Source organism: Bombus flavifrons, chromosome 2 (genome assembly GCF_040668555.2).
Source record: "Bombus flavifrons isolate JBK064 chromosome 2, iyBomFlav1_principal, whole genome shotgun sequence".
Classification (NCBI taxonomy): domain Eukaryota; kingdom Metazoa; phylum Arthropoda; class Insecta; order Hymenoptera; family Apidae; genus Bombus; species Bombus flavifrons.
The window spans coordinates 19137994-19154939 of NC_138443.1; the positions used below are offsets into that span (position 1 = coordinate 19137994).

At 55.1% G+C, this 16946-nt stretch overlaps 1 protein-coding gene across 3 annotated transcripts in view; it reads left to right on the forward strand.

Annotated features, from left to right (window-relative positions):
- svp (COUP transcription factor 2) overlaps nt 1-16946 on the forward strand; it is a 53028-nt gene that overhangs the window by 20228 nt on the left and 15854 nt on the right. For all 3 annotated transcript variants that reach the window (XM_069128440.1, XM_069128434.1, XM_069128449.1), the window contains one exon: nt 3793-4344. In XM_069128440.1, the coding sequence (XP_068984541.1) occupies nt 3793-4344 (552 nt within the window). The remainder of the gene's footprint in view (nt 1-3792; nt 4345-16946) is intronic.

Below are 16946 nucleotides of genomic sequence, written 5' to 3' on the forward strand. Positions count from 1 at the left end.
ACTGCACGGGATGTTGCACGTTTCGACCCTTCCGTTTCCTTTTTCTTCCGCCTTCCGCTTCTCGCTCGGCACGCGTTCCACGCGTTTCTTCGTAAGCGCGTGCAGATCGTTCGATCGTGAACGCTTTTCCAAGGAAGAGAACCGACGGCGCAACCTCGTTCGCGAAAATCGCGTCATCGCCAAGGAGGCGAGGCGACGCGTCGAATGGTATCGCGTGAAAACGTACAAAATAAGAGAAAAACGGGTGAAAGGTGGAGCGAGAGTGGGAGCGAGCGCGATGGAAAAGGAAAGAAAGAAGTAGGCAGGCGAATAGGTAGGTAAGAAGCCGAGGTAAGGAGCTCTCTTCCCATCATTAGGCCGTTTGGTTGCGGGACCGCCGCAGGCTTTTACGTAGGTGTTTATTTATCGTCGGAGGCTGCACGCGGAGAATTAGTACCGGTCCGTATAATCTCTATTTGGAGTAATTATCTTACAAACGTTAATGGATCTTCCGCTCGATCGAGTCGGAACGTAGGACGGGTCGTTTCGATTCCGTGCAAGTTTCATGCAGCCGTGTCCAAGGCGGATAAACGAGTGCACGAGAGAAATTGCGCTCCGGCTGAGAGCAACGAGCGCGATGAAAAGGCCAGCGGAATGTTTCGAATTTTAGCGGTGTATAGGCGTGTAAATATAATCGGCGACCCAATGACCTCGCGGCGACGTTCATGTAGGTCGATATCCTGGCTGTCACCGCCAGCGTTCCCGTCACCGCGCCAACGACCAGCGACCGGACGGGCGATCGCTGGTCGTTTCCACGTTTCCACGCGTTTCCACGCGTTTCCACGATTTTACCGCGATCCTCGTCGATGAACTCGGTTCCAAATCGCGGCGAGTTTACTCGGAACGGCGATTCGCCGACACTTTGCGAACGAAGCTACACGCGTATGAATGGAAAGTTGGAAACGTGGCGGTCCGCTCGTCCGAGTCGGCGAGCTGGTCGAGCGTGACGCGCCAAGGATAGGTCGTATCGTTGAATCGCGTGAAATTTCTAAGCCGTATGTCATAGCAGGTAATGAAATTCCTTTCTGCGCGCGGTTCCGTGCGCGCGATCGTCTTAATCAACGCGCTGTCATGTCGCTACGAACGAGAAGAATTAGCATTTTAAATCACGCGCTCCGCGGGTGCTCTTACTCTCCTTTTTCTGCGAAGCGGTTCGCTCCCCTCGCGTTCGCATCCACGTCCAGCTCCGAACCCTTACCCCTGTCATTCCATCCATTTCCTCTCGCGCGCTTTCATCCTTCCATCCCTCTCGGCCTTTCGTTTTCAACTGTACGTCGTTTTTGTAATTCGTTTATCATCGAACGCGTACGGAAGATTGATCGTCGTTTCTCGATGTTTATAATTATTTTGAACGATGCTCGGTGCTCGACGCTCGTTGCGCGTCGCAACGCAGACGGATATTCTTCTGAAATACGGACGCGCGTGCTCGTGTACGCGTTTTCAACCAGCCAGCCGATGCATCCTCCTCCTTTCCTCCTTTCCTCCTTCCCCCCTTCCCTCTTTCCTTCTTTGCCTCTTCGCTCCGTCCTCGTCTATTTCGCTTTCCTAACCTACCCGTCCCCGTTCCTCGTTCGCCCGTCACGGGCCTAAGCGCTGACCGTTCTCCGTCGAACCGCGCGCGTCAGCATCATCAATCCACGTCCGACGATTTCTCTATGGCCGCGCGGTCGTCTCCGCTTCTCGCGTTTCGTTCTCGCGCACCGTCTTCGATTTCGTGGAGATCGCCGGCTCTCGCGAGGCGAGACGCAGCGCGAGGACGCGCGACCAACAATTTTTTCCAGCTCGAGAGCCGCGATCGCGGCTTTTAAACGCCAACACGTTCCACGATCGTCCGATCGACGTGGACTTTGCTACGTGACGAGCACCGACCGTCCCGTTTACGATAGCTTTATCGAATCGTTGCCGAGCCGTTTTTTTCCCGCGAATTCGCGTCGATTCTTCTTTCGAACCGTGGCGAAACCAACAATTCTCAACGACGATAACGAACGTTACATCGATATCGTTACACCGATGCGAGGCGAGCGCTCCGCATTCCACGTTCGATCCAACGCGTTCTCCGTCATCTAAACGCCGTGGTTTCTGCCGCTCTCCTCGATTTTCAAACAAAAAATCCACGCTCTCGATAACGCGAACGAGCATTCGCGACTGTTCGCGGCGGTCGCTCGACCTATGGACTAGCTGCGGGAAATTACGAGCCGTTGCCACGATACGAAGAATTTTGCGATCTCGACGGACTTCGCGAACGACTGTTTCCCGGATTTAGTCGTTAGAGGAGTAATCGCGTACTCGTACACGTAACTCAATGCTTAACGCTTACGAGCAACGTTAAGTCCGTAGGCCTTATCTTTGCGTTTAATTTGACGTTTGCGACACGTAGTTACGAATCTCTCGTCCTTATCCGTAGAGTTTTCCCATATCTTTCTGCCATACCGATCGATACTCTTGGTACTCTTGGTACCGGTGGGACCAATTTTGGAATACGATCGTCTCACCTATCGTCGTCGCCAACGGTTTTACCGTTGTTTCTCGTCTAGATTCGATCGGTCGATTTTCCTTCCGCCTGCCGCTTTCGATGCACCGACGATAAACGAAAACCGGCGTGGCGTCCGGTTAACCGGCTGGACGCGCTCCGCGAATTTTCCGCAAATTCTTTTCCGCTCGAGCGAGTCACGAAACGAGTATCCGTGTTCGGGCCGGCTGCTAACGGTATCGAGTCGGCGTAACATCGGCGGACTGTACGCTGAACTCGCGAGCCCTCTGTGCACTCGGCGATGGATCGGTAAACGAAATAACAGAGTCTCGCTCGTTGGAATCGCTGGAACGATTTAAGCCGGCATTTCGCTAACTGGAAGAAACCTTCGGGTGGTTTAACGATCGTAGAAATCGGTGATTCGGTACCGTACGAGTGGCAGAGCTGTTAGAACTCGTAAACGATGTCTCGAAAGGGTCGAGCCTGAGGTTTTTTTGGTCGGCGGCGAAGCAGGGTGGCGAGAAAAGGAGAGAAACCGGAGAAGAGAGAAACGGCTGAAGAGGAAAAGATAGGAGAGACGGTATTCGTTAGCCGCGGGGCGGAGGTTGGAATTCAGGCGTTGCACAGCGGGGTGTCGTTGCTCGAACAGTCCCGAAGGAAAAATAAAGACGCAGTATCCGAGAAAGGATGCAAAGGGGCAGAGAGGCGGAGAAAGAGAAGGGCTAGGTGGAAGGAGGGTAGCGGGGGGAAGGGGAAGTTGCGCGAGAGCGCGATCGTGCGTATGCACTTACCAAAGGAAGAGAGAAAAGCGGAGAAAACGACAAAGAGACAGTCACGCGTACTTAGGTACGTACCGTGCAAGACCACGATCTTCCCATCCGTCTGCCTTCCTCGTCGATTCTCTCTTTTCGTCTCTTTCGATGCCTTTCGCAGCGAACGGTATTCCACGGACCTTGTTTGCCTAGAGTCGCGTACGGCCAACGAGACTTCGATCGAAATTCCTGCCGTGCCGATTCCGTCCTTTTCGTTTCCTCGTTTAAGCCTGGCTACGGTATCTGGTCTCGCGCGTTCATCTTTGCACGATATTCGCAGGCTCCTGGAGAGGAACGCGCTCGCGCCGCGTTGCTCGCCTCCGACTTTCCAACAGGGTCGTCCAGCGATAGCGGCGATGCTGGATCGCGCGAAATCGTAACGGGATACGGGGAAAATCGGCGACGGAAAAAGCTCGCGCGAAGACGAAGAAGAGGATCGAACGATTGACGTAATTGGTTGGTTTGTTGCAGCCGTACAAAGGGGTCGAGTGCCACCGTCGCAGCCATCGCTAGCAGGTTTGCCGGGACAGTTCACCCTGACGAACGGTGACGCGGTCGCGTGTGCCAACTTGAACGGTCATTCTTACCTCTCGTCGTACATAAGTTTGCTGCTGAGGGCAGAACCGTATCCGACCTCGCGATACGGCCAGTGCATGCAACCGAACAACATCATGGGAATCGACAACATCTGCGAGCTCGCGGCGAGATTGCTGTTCTCGGCGGTCGAGTGGGCCAGAAACATCCCGTTCTTCCCGGACCTACAAGTCACCGACCAGGTTGCCCTGCTCAGGCTAGTTTGGAGCGAGTTGTTCGTGCTAAACGCGAGTCAGTGCTCGATGCCTCTGCACGTGGCGCCGCTGCTCGCCGCGGCCGGTCTTCACGCTTCCCCCATGGCGGCGGATCGCGTCGTCGCCTTCATGGACCACATCAGGATCTTTCAGGAACAAGTGGAAAAGTTGAAGGCGCTACACGTCGACTCCGCGGAGTACAGTTGCCTCAAGGCCATCGTCCTCTTCACCACAGGTAAAGCAACCGCCCTAACTCTTTTCGATATCGACGTAGCCTCGATTCGCGGAGGTTTCGACGCGGAGACGCTCGTCCCGCGGGAGTTGACGGCGCCGGATCCAACGATACCGGATAGGCCGTCTTCGTCGTAACTGGCGTGGCGTCCGCGCGCCACGATACCATCGGCGCGACGCGGAGGACGGCCCTGTCGCGACGTATCACGCGCGACTCGTGCTGCCCGATCCTCGACGAGCTTAGAGAAGCTTAGAGAAAGGGGACAATGCTCGGCGCGGCGTGGTTCCCGCGGCCGATGGCAGGGCCGCCGGAAGAAGTCCGATCGCGACGGTCTCTTGACGCGCGCCGCTCGTTCGTAGCTTCGTCTAATCGACGGCAACAGATGTTATCGCGACTCTACGGCTACGGCTGTCATCCGAACCGCGATTCCCGTTCTAGCCCCGGACGAGATTCGCCGACGCGAACCGCCGACACAATACCCGTTCGCTCGTCCACGTTGCGTCGCGCGATCCTCGTCCAACAACCGAGACAATGCTCGCTCGTACCTCTGCGCCGTCCCTTCGATCGTCCCGTCTCTTTCTCGCGATACGTCTTCGTCCGCTCTCGTCCGCGATTAGCCGGAAAATCGCCCATCGATCGTCAGTGTCGCTTACGACACGCGAGCAAAGAATCCGTCGCCGTTAAGTTTCACCGTCGGACTCGTTGCCGTCACCGCGTTTCCCATTGTCGCTTCGTAATTATCGTCGCGTCCGTTTACTTATCGTTTCCGCCGTCCACGCGATTCTCCGGATACCGTAGCTTCGTTGCAACGCGTGGTATTCTCTCGATTTCCACAGAAACGGTTCGTCGAGAAATCGTCGAAAAAATCAAGGCCGAAGAAACGCAGATTCCTTGCGGACGGAAACGCGATCGCGCGCGCTCGTTCGATGGACCGATAGATCTGCGTTGGGTGGCCGAACGCGTGTGTCCGCGAACGATCGAGCAGAAGGACGAGCGGAACGAACGCACACGCGTTCGGGTTTTAGGGGGAGCACGAGGTCGGCCCATGCTAAACCGTCTCGTTGTAGATACGGGACAACCGACTATTTATTATCGTGCTATATGGCCGCGCTTACCTCGGTTTAGCTTATGCTAATGTCCCGTTTCTCGAGCTCTCCCCTTCCACCCCTGCGTGCTCGTGCTGCCCTCTTTTTCTTCTTTTCCTTCGCCACGACGAAGGACCCGCTTCTTCTTCTTCTTCTTCTTCCCCCTTTCCCTTCCCCGACGACTCTTGTTTCTCTCGTACGACGGACCCAGCGTGGATCCCTTTGCGGTTCGTGGCACGCGGGACCCACTTCTCTCTGCCATCGTCCGGTGTCCGAGCTCTCCTCCGGCTTCGAGATTCAGCGAGATATCTACCCCAGACTCGGACGCTGCACGCTCCACGCTCGATGCATACCGTTGCGTAACTCAGGCGAAATCTCATCCGGGCCGAGCCGGATTCTTATCGCGATTCGCGATTAGTTCCGTTTCCATTCTCCAACGCGCCGTTCCTGTCTTCGCCAGGCGGTACGCGTATATTCTCGCCATCAGTTGCCATTTCCACGTGGCTCGTTCGTCGAAATATCGTCGGGATCGATGACTATTTCGAGCAGCAGCCAGTGTCTTTTTTATGCCTCGTAACCGCGAATCACGCGTCTAATTGTTCGAATAAAACGGTGGAACGGGGGCACGCTACATAAAGTACATTTAGTCGGCTAGATCGACTACGTTCCAGCGGCTCGGCTTTCTCCCGTGCATACTCGGTGACGCGAAAACGCGTAACGGGCGCATCGATCTGGTCTCGGTCTCGACGCGTTCCGACAGTCATGCCCGGCAGACGTTCTTCGACGGCGAACCGAATGGCACGTTGCGGCGAAAAAAAAACGGCGCTCGGACGAAAAACGCGGCTTCGGCACGCTTCTCACTGGATCTCCTCTCGTTCCAGACCACCCCGTAGAGACATGCAAAGTCGCGGCGCAGATATATTTATGCGGCAGGGCATTGCGGCGAGGTACGATACCTACGTGTATCTCGATGGGAAACACTCCCACGATTATGTGGCGTACGATGCAATTTCGCCTTTGCCTGGCCGAACCGGTGAGCAATCGGCGACCCACGTATTCGCTACTACGCGCTTTGCGCTTCTACTCGGCGTCTCTTACGATGACCGCGGAGCTTACCACCCTATCAACGACATAATTAACCAACGGTATATAACTTTCGACCGCAAGAAATCTGCCGGACGCTGTCACAAGTACGCGAGTATAAGTTGCTTCGACCGGGCCTCGCGACATCCGTGCAACAGCGGGCGAAAGACGCCGCGATACGTCGGCCGTTGGTGCCACCGTTTCGCGTTCTAGAAACGTTCGAACCGATGGAAATCGCGAATGGATTTTCGCGCGCGCGACGACGAGGAGGCTAAAGAGCACCGCGAAGCGGACTCGCAAACGGGGACACCGCGGAGACGACGCGAGGAGAAAGTAAGAAGGATCGTGGCTCGCTGCGACTCGGCGAACCGATATGAGCGAGCGACTAAGTACGAGTACGTTCTCGTTGGACGAGACGGTCGGCGGGGGGTAACCGGATTTCGAGCGGTTAGTCTCTCTCGTCGAAGCCATTCCAGCGACCTGGGACAGAGACGCACGACGGCGTTAATCACGCCGAAACCTGGAACATAGATCGGCGCGGCTGCGAAACGTCGAGAACGCTCGGAAACGGATCGCCGAAACGAAAGGCTCGGGCGAAAAGGAAACGGAGGTGAACCCGGTCGGAATGTCGGCCGGCGGCGGATCAAAGTGGTAGCGAGGAGAGAAAGACGAGAGAGACCGGTAACCCAAATCGAAGGGAAATCCAGCAGCGACGGGAATAACGCCCGTGTCGTCGGAACACGAGAGCGCCGACGATCGCCTAGCCGCGTTTCCGTCACTGTAGTCGCGTCCCCGATCCTCCCGGCGTATTATTGACGCGTTTATCGTTGTCGTTATTATCGCCGTCTGTCGTTCGCGCTCACCTGTTAACCTCGGATAATTTATCGACGCGGCGAATCCGTCGAAAGAGAGAGAGAGAGAGAGAGAAACGGGCTGGAAATGGAAGGGACGCGACTCGACTCGATGCGATTCCGCGTTCTTCGCATTCTCCGCGTCACGGTCTAATCAGCCTCTGTCACTGCGCCGACCGGGCTTCGCGAGAACCGTTCGATTCAACTTGGGAGCCGGTCGATTCCCATCGAGAAGGCGTGATAAATTCATCGAAAATTGCGAAACGACTCTAGCGATTGCGAAAATCTATATATATATATATACATATATATCGTATATATATATATATATATATATATATATATATATATATATATATATTTATGACGAATGATATGGTAATAGTCTCGAGGCCATGTCCCCATTAGCGTACATAAGCGTAAACGCTTTGCAAGATTTTTCGATCGGAATTTCTGAAACGACGCGTGTTGGCGGTATTGCGTGTCCGATTCGCAGGCTGCGAATTAACCAGCGAGGATGAGTAGCGGAATGGGGGAATAGTGGTCGTGCGAATCCGAAAAGAACAAAAAATCCGGCAGATTTAACGAGGATGGGCCGTAATCGCGGTCGGTAACAGACATACTCCGAGGTAATTTGCAATCGTACGACGAACCTAAGAAAACTCTGCTGCAACCCTCTCGATCCGACGTATATATTTTAACCGGTTCGGCGATCGGAATTTGGACAGAGACGCTGCTGGATTTGCCAGAGCGGAAGAAAATCACGAACGAACGCGCCGTAGGTATAGCGGGCGCGAAAGAACGGAGAGAACGAAACGAGGAAACGAGAATCGAAGCGCAAAGGGATGAGTCGTGGAAAGAGAGGGCGCGTTATCTGCGAACCCGGGACCACGAGTACCGAGTCGCGGTCGCTTCTCTATCGGGCGCATTGTTGCTCGGTGTCGAGTCGGGGTCGCGTCCCCCAACCCTTGACTTTGAGCGTTACCCATTTTCCTTTTATTATCTGCCCTCTTTGCATCCGCGCGTCGACGTTCCGCATCGCGCACGCCCGCTATCGCTCGAAACGCATCTCGTTCGCGAAACCTTCGTTCCTTCGATTTTCCACGCGCAACCAAACGCCACGCCGCGTTTTAATTACTCTTCGTCCCGTCCGTTCGACGATGCAGCCGTTTTCTGAATTTCCTTCGGTTCTTTACGCTTTTCCGCCGAGTCGCGGAGAGAAGGGGAGGAAAATTGCGAGATCTCGCTGGTCGTGGACCGGAGGGAATCGCTGGAACAGAAGCGAGAAACGGAGGAAGAAGTTGACCGGCCGTACGATCTCCGTGGTCGGTCGCGTAACCCTTATCGGCGTATCGCAGGGCAAAGGGTTGCCCCGGTATTAGAGTAAGCCACGGTATTAACCTCGGAGTTTAATATAAACGACGACGGTAGCTGGGACAAGGCGTCGTTTCGGGATGGCGAGGGTGGCCACGTGACCGGCGGACAATGCGAGCCGCTTATCGACGTCCTCGGCCGAAACGAACCCTCGCGGCTCCTCCTCGCTCGTACGTACCCCTCCTCGGTTACCGACCCCCCGACCCTAAGCCCCGAGTGCCGCGCGATCACCGAGCCAGCCACGCTTAACCTCGTACCGCGGTATTACCAGGCCGCTGCTCGGCCGACACCTCGCTTTTCCGTCCGTATTTCCGTCCTTCCACTGCCCCGAAAACTCGTTCGACCGTGATATCGGCCGGCGACGCCGTCCGCGAAACAAAGCGTCCATCCTTTTCACCGATTGCGGGCTAGCGCGCCGACCAAAGGGTGAATCCGCGAGGCTGCGCCGGAATTTCACGTCCTTTCGCGTCCTCTTACCCTCGATCTCTGTCAGTCCGTCGATAACTGGACGAGCGAACGCCGACTTTCGTCCGCTCCGACCGATGCCACCATCCAAACGCTCCTTTTTCACCTTTAAACCCAGTTTTATCTCGTTTCGTTTTCTCGGTCTATCCGTGGTAACGGCGTTCGTTCGATCCACCTGGCGAGTCGCGCGAAACGCGCAAGCTGCTGAAAGGGATCTCGACGATGGACCGCGCGTTCTTTCGTCGGAATCGGCAGGCGAGTACGTGCGAGAAATTGGAGAAAAAAGTGGAGGAAGAGCGGCGAAGGGGGAACGTTCGTCGGCGTCTGTCGGTGGCGGGGCACGTTGCCCGGTTTCGTCGAACGGTCGACGCAACGCGAACAGAAGAAGACGGGATTTTATTTAGGCGCAAGCGTGTTTTATGGCCCCGTTTGACACGGGATGCCGTTAAATATGCGACAGACCGTGCGCGTTTCTCCCCGTCCCGTCGGCCAGCCTGCCGGCACACCCCACGCGTTCTTCCCCTTCGCTTCCTATTCTCGCCGATGTCTCTGTTATCGTTTCGAGGATCCTTCTATTAACGAGACCGCGCCGCCGAGGCAAACACGCAGGAATTTCGACGTTCGAAAGACTCGTTGGCGCGTTTCTTCCACTTTCGTTCGCGCCCGACGCTCTTTCTTCGAAGCAGCGCGTGCCGCTCAAGGCTCAAGGCGAAAGACGAAAGACCAAAGGCGAAAGAAGAAAAGCGAATGGAAGAATAAAGGCGCCTCGAAGCCGCGAGACGCGGTTGTTTTTTCCACGGATTCCCGAGGTCGTTAGCGTCGTCGAAACGGCTCTAAATTAAGAACGAACGCGGTCCGAATTTGTTGCGCGTGCCAATTTGCACGTTCGTTTGTTTGGCCGATCGAACGAAGCGGAGGCCTCGAGAAATTCGGCGAGAGTCGGCCGTTTGGCGCACGACCGGAATTCGCAACGGAATGCAGCATTGGCAAAGGTGGGACGCGGCGAGGCTGGAATTTAACGCGACACGAGTAAACGCGGGACGAGTAAAAAGTGGATCGAGTCGCGTCCACAGTCGCACAGAGCAAAACGCGGAGGGGCGAAAGGACGAGCGAATCGAGTGGCGACTAAGATAGCGGCGCGGCGTGTGTGGGAGAGGAGCCGTTGGCGGGTGCACGCGTGGCATTCCTAGTCCCACATGCCGAGCGTAACCGTCGGAACGTAGTGGAACCGCCACCGCTTCCACCACCAGACAATATCGCGCATTCACAGATTGCGCTGTCAGGCGGTCGAATAATATTCGGGGTGACACGCCATGTATCCGCTATGCGGTACGCCGACTGGCCTGTATGAGTCAGCATCCCCTAACCGCGCCAACGCTGCCACGCCGCGTCGCTCCGCACCGCGCCACACCGCGCCACACCGCTCCGGGCTGACACTGTAAGGGGGGTCGTCGGTGGCGAAGAAACCGAGGCAAGAAAGGGAGCGACAAAAAGAAAGATCGAGGGTGAGTGAGACGCGGCGACGAGTCAGAGGGGAATCGGAGGAAAAGGGAAAACAGCGAGGGAGGGAGAGACGAAGCGCATCGGGGTTCTTTTTCGGTTCGAATCAGGAACGAACGAAATCTCGTGCTACGGTACCACGTGTCCGTGACCGATCCAATTTTTTTTTCTCCACGCTTCGATACACGGATACTCGCTCGCACGCATACCATGCCCACGCTGTTGCGAGCAGGCGCCCGCGTTCTCGTCTCAATCAGGAACATCTCGAACTCGGTATTGCCTTTGCCAACGAGATTCGTCACGCTCGACGCGCTTTCAACCTTTATACCGTGTGTCGTCTTTGTACCGTCGCTGGCAACTCCTTCCGACCGAACCTATTTATTCCGCGTAAGCGTCGCGTCATCTCGATACGCGAGTTCTTCTCTCGACCGACGATCTTTCGCCAAACGTCGTCCGCGTAGAAATCGCGTAGAAACCTCAGAGAGCGACCGCCGAGTCTCCTTCTTCCTCTTTCGCCGCTTCTTCTTCTTCTTCTTCTTCTTCTCCTTCTTCTGCTTCTGTTGCTCGTCCCTCCCCCCTCCCCCCTCCCACCATTCACTTCCCGTTCCTCGATGCTGGACTTTAATTAATCCGATTTACATCGAGCCGCATCGGCCCTCCACGACCGTGACAGAACCCGGTGCGCATACCTTCCGTTACTTCCTAATGGGGCACTCATTAGGAGGGAAATAGCCTACCGAAAACGTCCATGCTGCTGAGAATTACATGGACCGCGCGCGTCTGTTACGCCCCGAGGACGAAAGGACGAAAGGAAAAGAGAGGGGGGCGCGCGACCGGTCGAAAAGCGTAATGTAATTAAAACGCGCGAAAACGAGCGGGTAATTGGCGATGACCGCGACGAACGAGTACCAGCCGGGGAAATTGGAATTCGTCCGCGGGCAGCGTGTAACTATTTCGACGATCGGTCGAGCGAGCGGAGGCCACCATCCGCGACCGGGATATCCCTCGAGTTCCGCGCCAGTGCTCGGAACGCGAGGCTTTCGGCGGCGCTGAAGTGTCAGGCCACTGATAAGCCAAAGGCATTAATTTTACGGGCGGACCCCTTTGCTCGTGCCATGCTCCCTATCCAACTAATACAATTACGTTATAACCCCGTGCCGAGTCGATCCTCCACAGCCCCGACGTCGTCGTCGTCTCTCTCTCTCTCTCTCTCTTTCTCTCTCTCTCTCTCTCTCGCTCCTTCTTTTCACCCCCTTCCGGTCGCTCGGCTCGAACGCGCCCTCGTTCGTCCTCGATTTTCTACGCCGCAAAATTTGCTTTGCGAAACGGACTCGCGGTCGACGATCGAAAATTCGATCGCGATCTCGGTGGAACGACGGCGGGCCGATCGCGCGGGCGCTACGTTTTTCTCGCGCTTTTTCTCGCGTTCGAATCGCGCCACGAGGACGGACGGTCTACGGAGTTTTTGCTATCGCGTTACGGAACGAGCGTATGCTAAACGAGCTTACGACTAATTCCCGGATGAGATTCTGCGGGACGAACCGTGTCGAGTCCTGCGGTCTTGAACGGGATTACGCGGCGGACGAGACGCTGTTGTTCGAGCCGGCAGAAAGAATCGCGTTCGTTTTTATCGGTGTTGACGCGAGACGACGTTGCACGGAGAAACGCGAAAAGCATCGCTCGATGCTCCGAACGCGTCTAATTACACGGTCACCTTTTTCGCGTGCGTTCGTTAGCCGTGGCGCGGTTTCGCTCGCGTCGGCCAGAGATACGGTCTCTCGATCGTCGCGAAAATCACGCCACGAGAGTCGGCCGAGGGAGAAAAAGAGAGCGAGCGCGCAGAAGGGGTTGGAGGAGAAAGAGGAGAGAAGGCAGAGAGGACAAGCGGGTCGAGCGAGGGTTAAATAATCTGATTAGCTGGTCTCACTGACCGTCGAGCGAAGTATGGAAATGAAGGGCATTCATTGGACAGCGGCTAGTACATCGACGGTTGCGGGGATCGCGTTGCGAGCATCACAGGAGGGTGTCCGAAAAGGGTGACAAAGTTAGCCGGGGGCTCGTTGCGACTGCGTACACCGAGGCGTACACGGGCCGGTAGACTCGCGACAATTAACTAACGAGCAGTTGACACAACTTATCAAATCGTATCGCGTCACGAAACCAACGTCAACGCCACCAGTGGCGCGGCGCGACCGTGTTGTTCGCTTATTCCACCGGGACTCGATTTTTTCGTCGTGTACGCGCCTCTTTCCATCGCCACGCGAAGGAACGTCCGATTCGCGGTTACGAGGACGAGCTTGACCACGACGGAGCCGTCTTCGTGTCACGCCTGCAACGAGAGGCGAAGACCAACGCGACGGCGAAACACGGCGGCAATGTTACGGGCGTGTAACGTCTCAGAATTTTACCGTGGATGCACGCAATTCCATAATCAGCCGTGCGCTCGAAACACGCATCGCTGGCCATCGGCACCCGTTACCCGCCTTCTTTTCCCATACGGTTCGATAAACTGGTTCTCTTTTCGTCGCTGTTTTCGCTTCTCGCTTCTCGCGCTATTCGCCTCTTCGTTCCTCGCTTGCCACGAGCCTCTGCTCGTTTTTCCCTTTTCCTTTCCCTTTTCCACTGGCGCGAGACGCTGTCGTTTACTTTGGCCGTTTGACGAAAGCTCGACTCGCTCGTGCTTCTCTTTGACTTTTTAAATATTCGCCGGGGCGGCCGCGAACGCGCCAAGGAGCTCGTGGAGAAACGTACGGACTCGTGCGAAGGAAAGGCAAGAAACGCGAAAAAGAGCGAAGACGGAGGAAAAAGAGAGACGCGCGTGTCGCGGAGGTACCGTAGCGCGTACGTAGGTGGGCTTGAATGAAAGCGCGAGAGTCAAAGGCAGAGCGAGAATGACGGTTAATCGTAACGCGTGGCACGCGGCACTCGGCACTCGCCGTTTATCGAGTTTCGCGGTCGTCCCGGCAGCGACGAAACGCTATTTTCCACTTTCGAGTCGAGCGTTTACCAAGTTAATCCAAAAGCACCCTTCTTTTTCGCAGAGTAGCGCGCTCTTTCGTCGGCCCGTTTTCCCAGTCGCGAGATTCGGCCAAAGTCGAAACCAACGTCCCAGCTATCGACCGTCTCTCTCTCTCTCTCTCTCCGCTTACCGAAAGTCGGAAAACGAGCGTCGTGATGCCGATCGTTTACGATTTTTCTAACGTCTCCGCCTTTTTTGCCGTTACCGCGAAAAGTATCCCCCGCCTCGGGAAAAACGAACGGACAGGTGAAACGATAACGATGCCTGGCTGGAAACTGGCCCCACGACCAAAATTTTCCTCTCCTTTCGGTCTTGCGCGACTTTCCCCCAAGTCGAGTTCCTTCGAATCGAACGACTCGAGGAATCGTATCGGTACGGCGAAGATTCATCGCGCGGGACTACGAGTTCGAATAGGTTCGGAACCGGTAAATCGTCGTTCGAGAAAGACTGGAAGGGTGGTGGAGCGAAGAAAGAGCGACGCGCAGCGACAGACGAAGAAGGAAGGAGAGTACGGAAGGTAGAAACGAGGTCCCGGGCAGTCGAATATCGTAGCTGCTTCGTTGGTCGGTCCGTCCTTCTCTCGGAGCGTTCGCTCGGATCTCTCGAGAGATCCGAGATGAGAGGGCAGGCCGACTCGGATCCCGCGAGTGGATAATTATTAATCGTTATTTTCGCCAATCACGGCCGTTTATCTCAAAGCACGCAACGCCAATTATCTATCGGCCGTTCGACCGGACGAGGAAAGACGAAGGAGACGACGTCGAGTCGAACGCGAGGAGAGAAAAGGAACGCGCGGCGAAATGCCGAGGAAAAAGGACGAAGCCGGTGAACCGGTGAAACAAAGAGGGTAGAGAGCGAGGGCGAGAGAAAGAGGAAGATCGACTGGATAGGACTAGCTAGCGCGGCTCTTACGTCGTTTAGCCGTATTCTCCTCTTTTCGATGTTCTCGATCGCCGCGCGTTTCACGCTGCTCGGCCAGATACATCCGGTTCCATCGCGTCGCTCTGCCTCCCGTTCGTCGTCCTCTGTCGCTTCGCCTGCGTATCGCACGCTCGAAAATCACGATCGCCACGCGAAAATCCTCTAGCGTCTAAGAATTAGAAACGTATCGGTGTCGTCGTCGTCGTCGTCTTTTCCAGAGTCGGATCATCGAAAAGTCGCGTTTCTTTCGCTTTCGAGAAAACGCCGATATCATTATCGCTAGCATCGACAACTTCTCCTGCGTTATTTGTTACATTATTTATTATATACAGTTATTTGCATACGTGAAAATGTCCCTTCACGGATCAGAGCTACGATACTTTGGAAATTTCGTCCGAACGGTACGCGCTAGTGAAACAATCGACTCGTATCGATTGGGATAACGAACACGAAGGCTCTGCATAATAATTTCTCCTATGCCGTCGATGGGTTCGCGTCTAAAATTTATTGAAATCAACCGACGCTTCCCGAAGGGGTATCTCTCCAACTTTGTTATCCGATCAGAATGAAAAATGTCGCGCTGCTGAAAATGCCAAAGATCTTGTCGATATTCAAACTATATCTCGCCTTGTTACAGCCGAGTTGCCGTTACAATAATCTGACTAGAACCAACTATGCCGTAATCACTCGGAGAAGTTAGAGCGCGCCGTTTCTCTCAACGTTAAGACTTTTTCGAGTCATATCGATTCGACTAAATAATCCAACGACCGCTGTACCAAGTACAACGAATTCCCAATATTTAACGCAGCTTCGTGTCGAACAAAATTTCTCAAGCATCGTCGCTCCGATTAAATAAATAAACGAATAGACAGACAGTTGCAAAGTAACTTTATCTTTGACAAGTAAGAAAGAAGCGGAGAGGAGCGGAAAGGTCTTTCCTTGCGAGGGAAGAAACGCAGAGGCCTTCGAAACGGTAGTTGCGAGACCCGTGGAAACGACAGCGATACACGCTCCACTTTGCTTACGAAGCCAATCGTTCGACGTCCGCCGTTTCTCTGACGCAAAACGTCGCGTGATTTCGCAACGTGAATTCGCACGCGTCGCTATTTTTATCGCCTAGTATTCGTCACGAGTCGCGGCCGATTTCGCGGTACCCGTGGTGTCGCGAGACGATAAACCGGTTCGGTTTTTCGCTCGTTTCGATCGAGAAACAACTTCTCGTTACGCCCGTCTTTTCGACGGTGTAATTTTTCGAGCGAGAACGCTTTCTCGTTCCGGCAGCGCGATCAGCAGCAAAGAGAACCCGATGAAACTTGTCACTTAGCAGGCAGGACGAAAACCCCTTTTGGGCCGCGAAGGAAATCGCAAAGTTGCGGAGTAGCGGCGCCGGCCGACGTTTGTTCGACTCGAAACGAAGTTTAAAACTCAACCGCGCCGCCAATCTAATTCCGTCGCGGATCCAAGTTTCGTCGTTCTTGGGTGCTTTCGTCGCCGAGACGAAGAAACATCTCGTGCCTAGGGACGAGTTTGCTTTCGAACGAAAGTCAACTCTGTCGGAGAGAAAGAGAGAGAGAAAGAGAGAGCGAGAGAGAGAGAGAGAGAGAGAGTGGCCCGATCGAAAGTCGAAAACCGGGATAGTCGCTCGAAAATTCGGATCATCGCGTTTTCGGTTCGAAAGAAACGGATCGGACGACTCGCGAAACGCAGCGAACTCTTCTGGGAATAAACGCGCGAGGATAAAAGATCCGTCGTGCCGATTTCCAGCTAGGTATTATGAGAGAACGCGGCCTATAGAGAGCAGAGCGCGTCTTTGAGCACGTCGAAGAGTTTCGAGCACAATGCGAACCGAACGAGATCTCAGGACCGCGACACAATACCGGGCGGACGGACGCGCGACTGTCGCTCGAATAAATATCGATCATACCGATGCCAAAAGGAAATATTATTTTCATATTCGGTGTGCACGTTGCGTCGCCTTTTTGGGACGAACAGCTGTCCGCTTGCACGCGGGGACAATGCGGTCGCGTAATCCAATAACGGCCGACCCTCGACCGCTGCAGCCCGACCAACGTAAGTCGAGTCGAGTAGAGTGGAAGAGACGCTGCAAAGCGTTTGACTCGCAACACGGGGACCGGACACGGGAAGATGGACGATTGCCGGGATGACTTGTCGTTTCGGAGCAACGCGACGCGACGCTGCACGTCGCGAAGGTGCGCGTGGCGCGTCGCATCGCGTCGCCTTCCAAATCGAGCAACGATCGGATCGGCCAAGCGAATCGCGATAACGCGCTCGAGGATAACCGGTTAT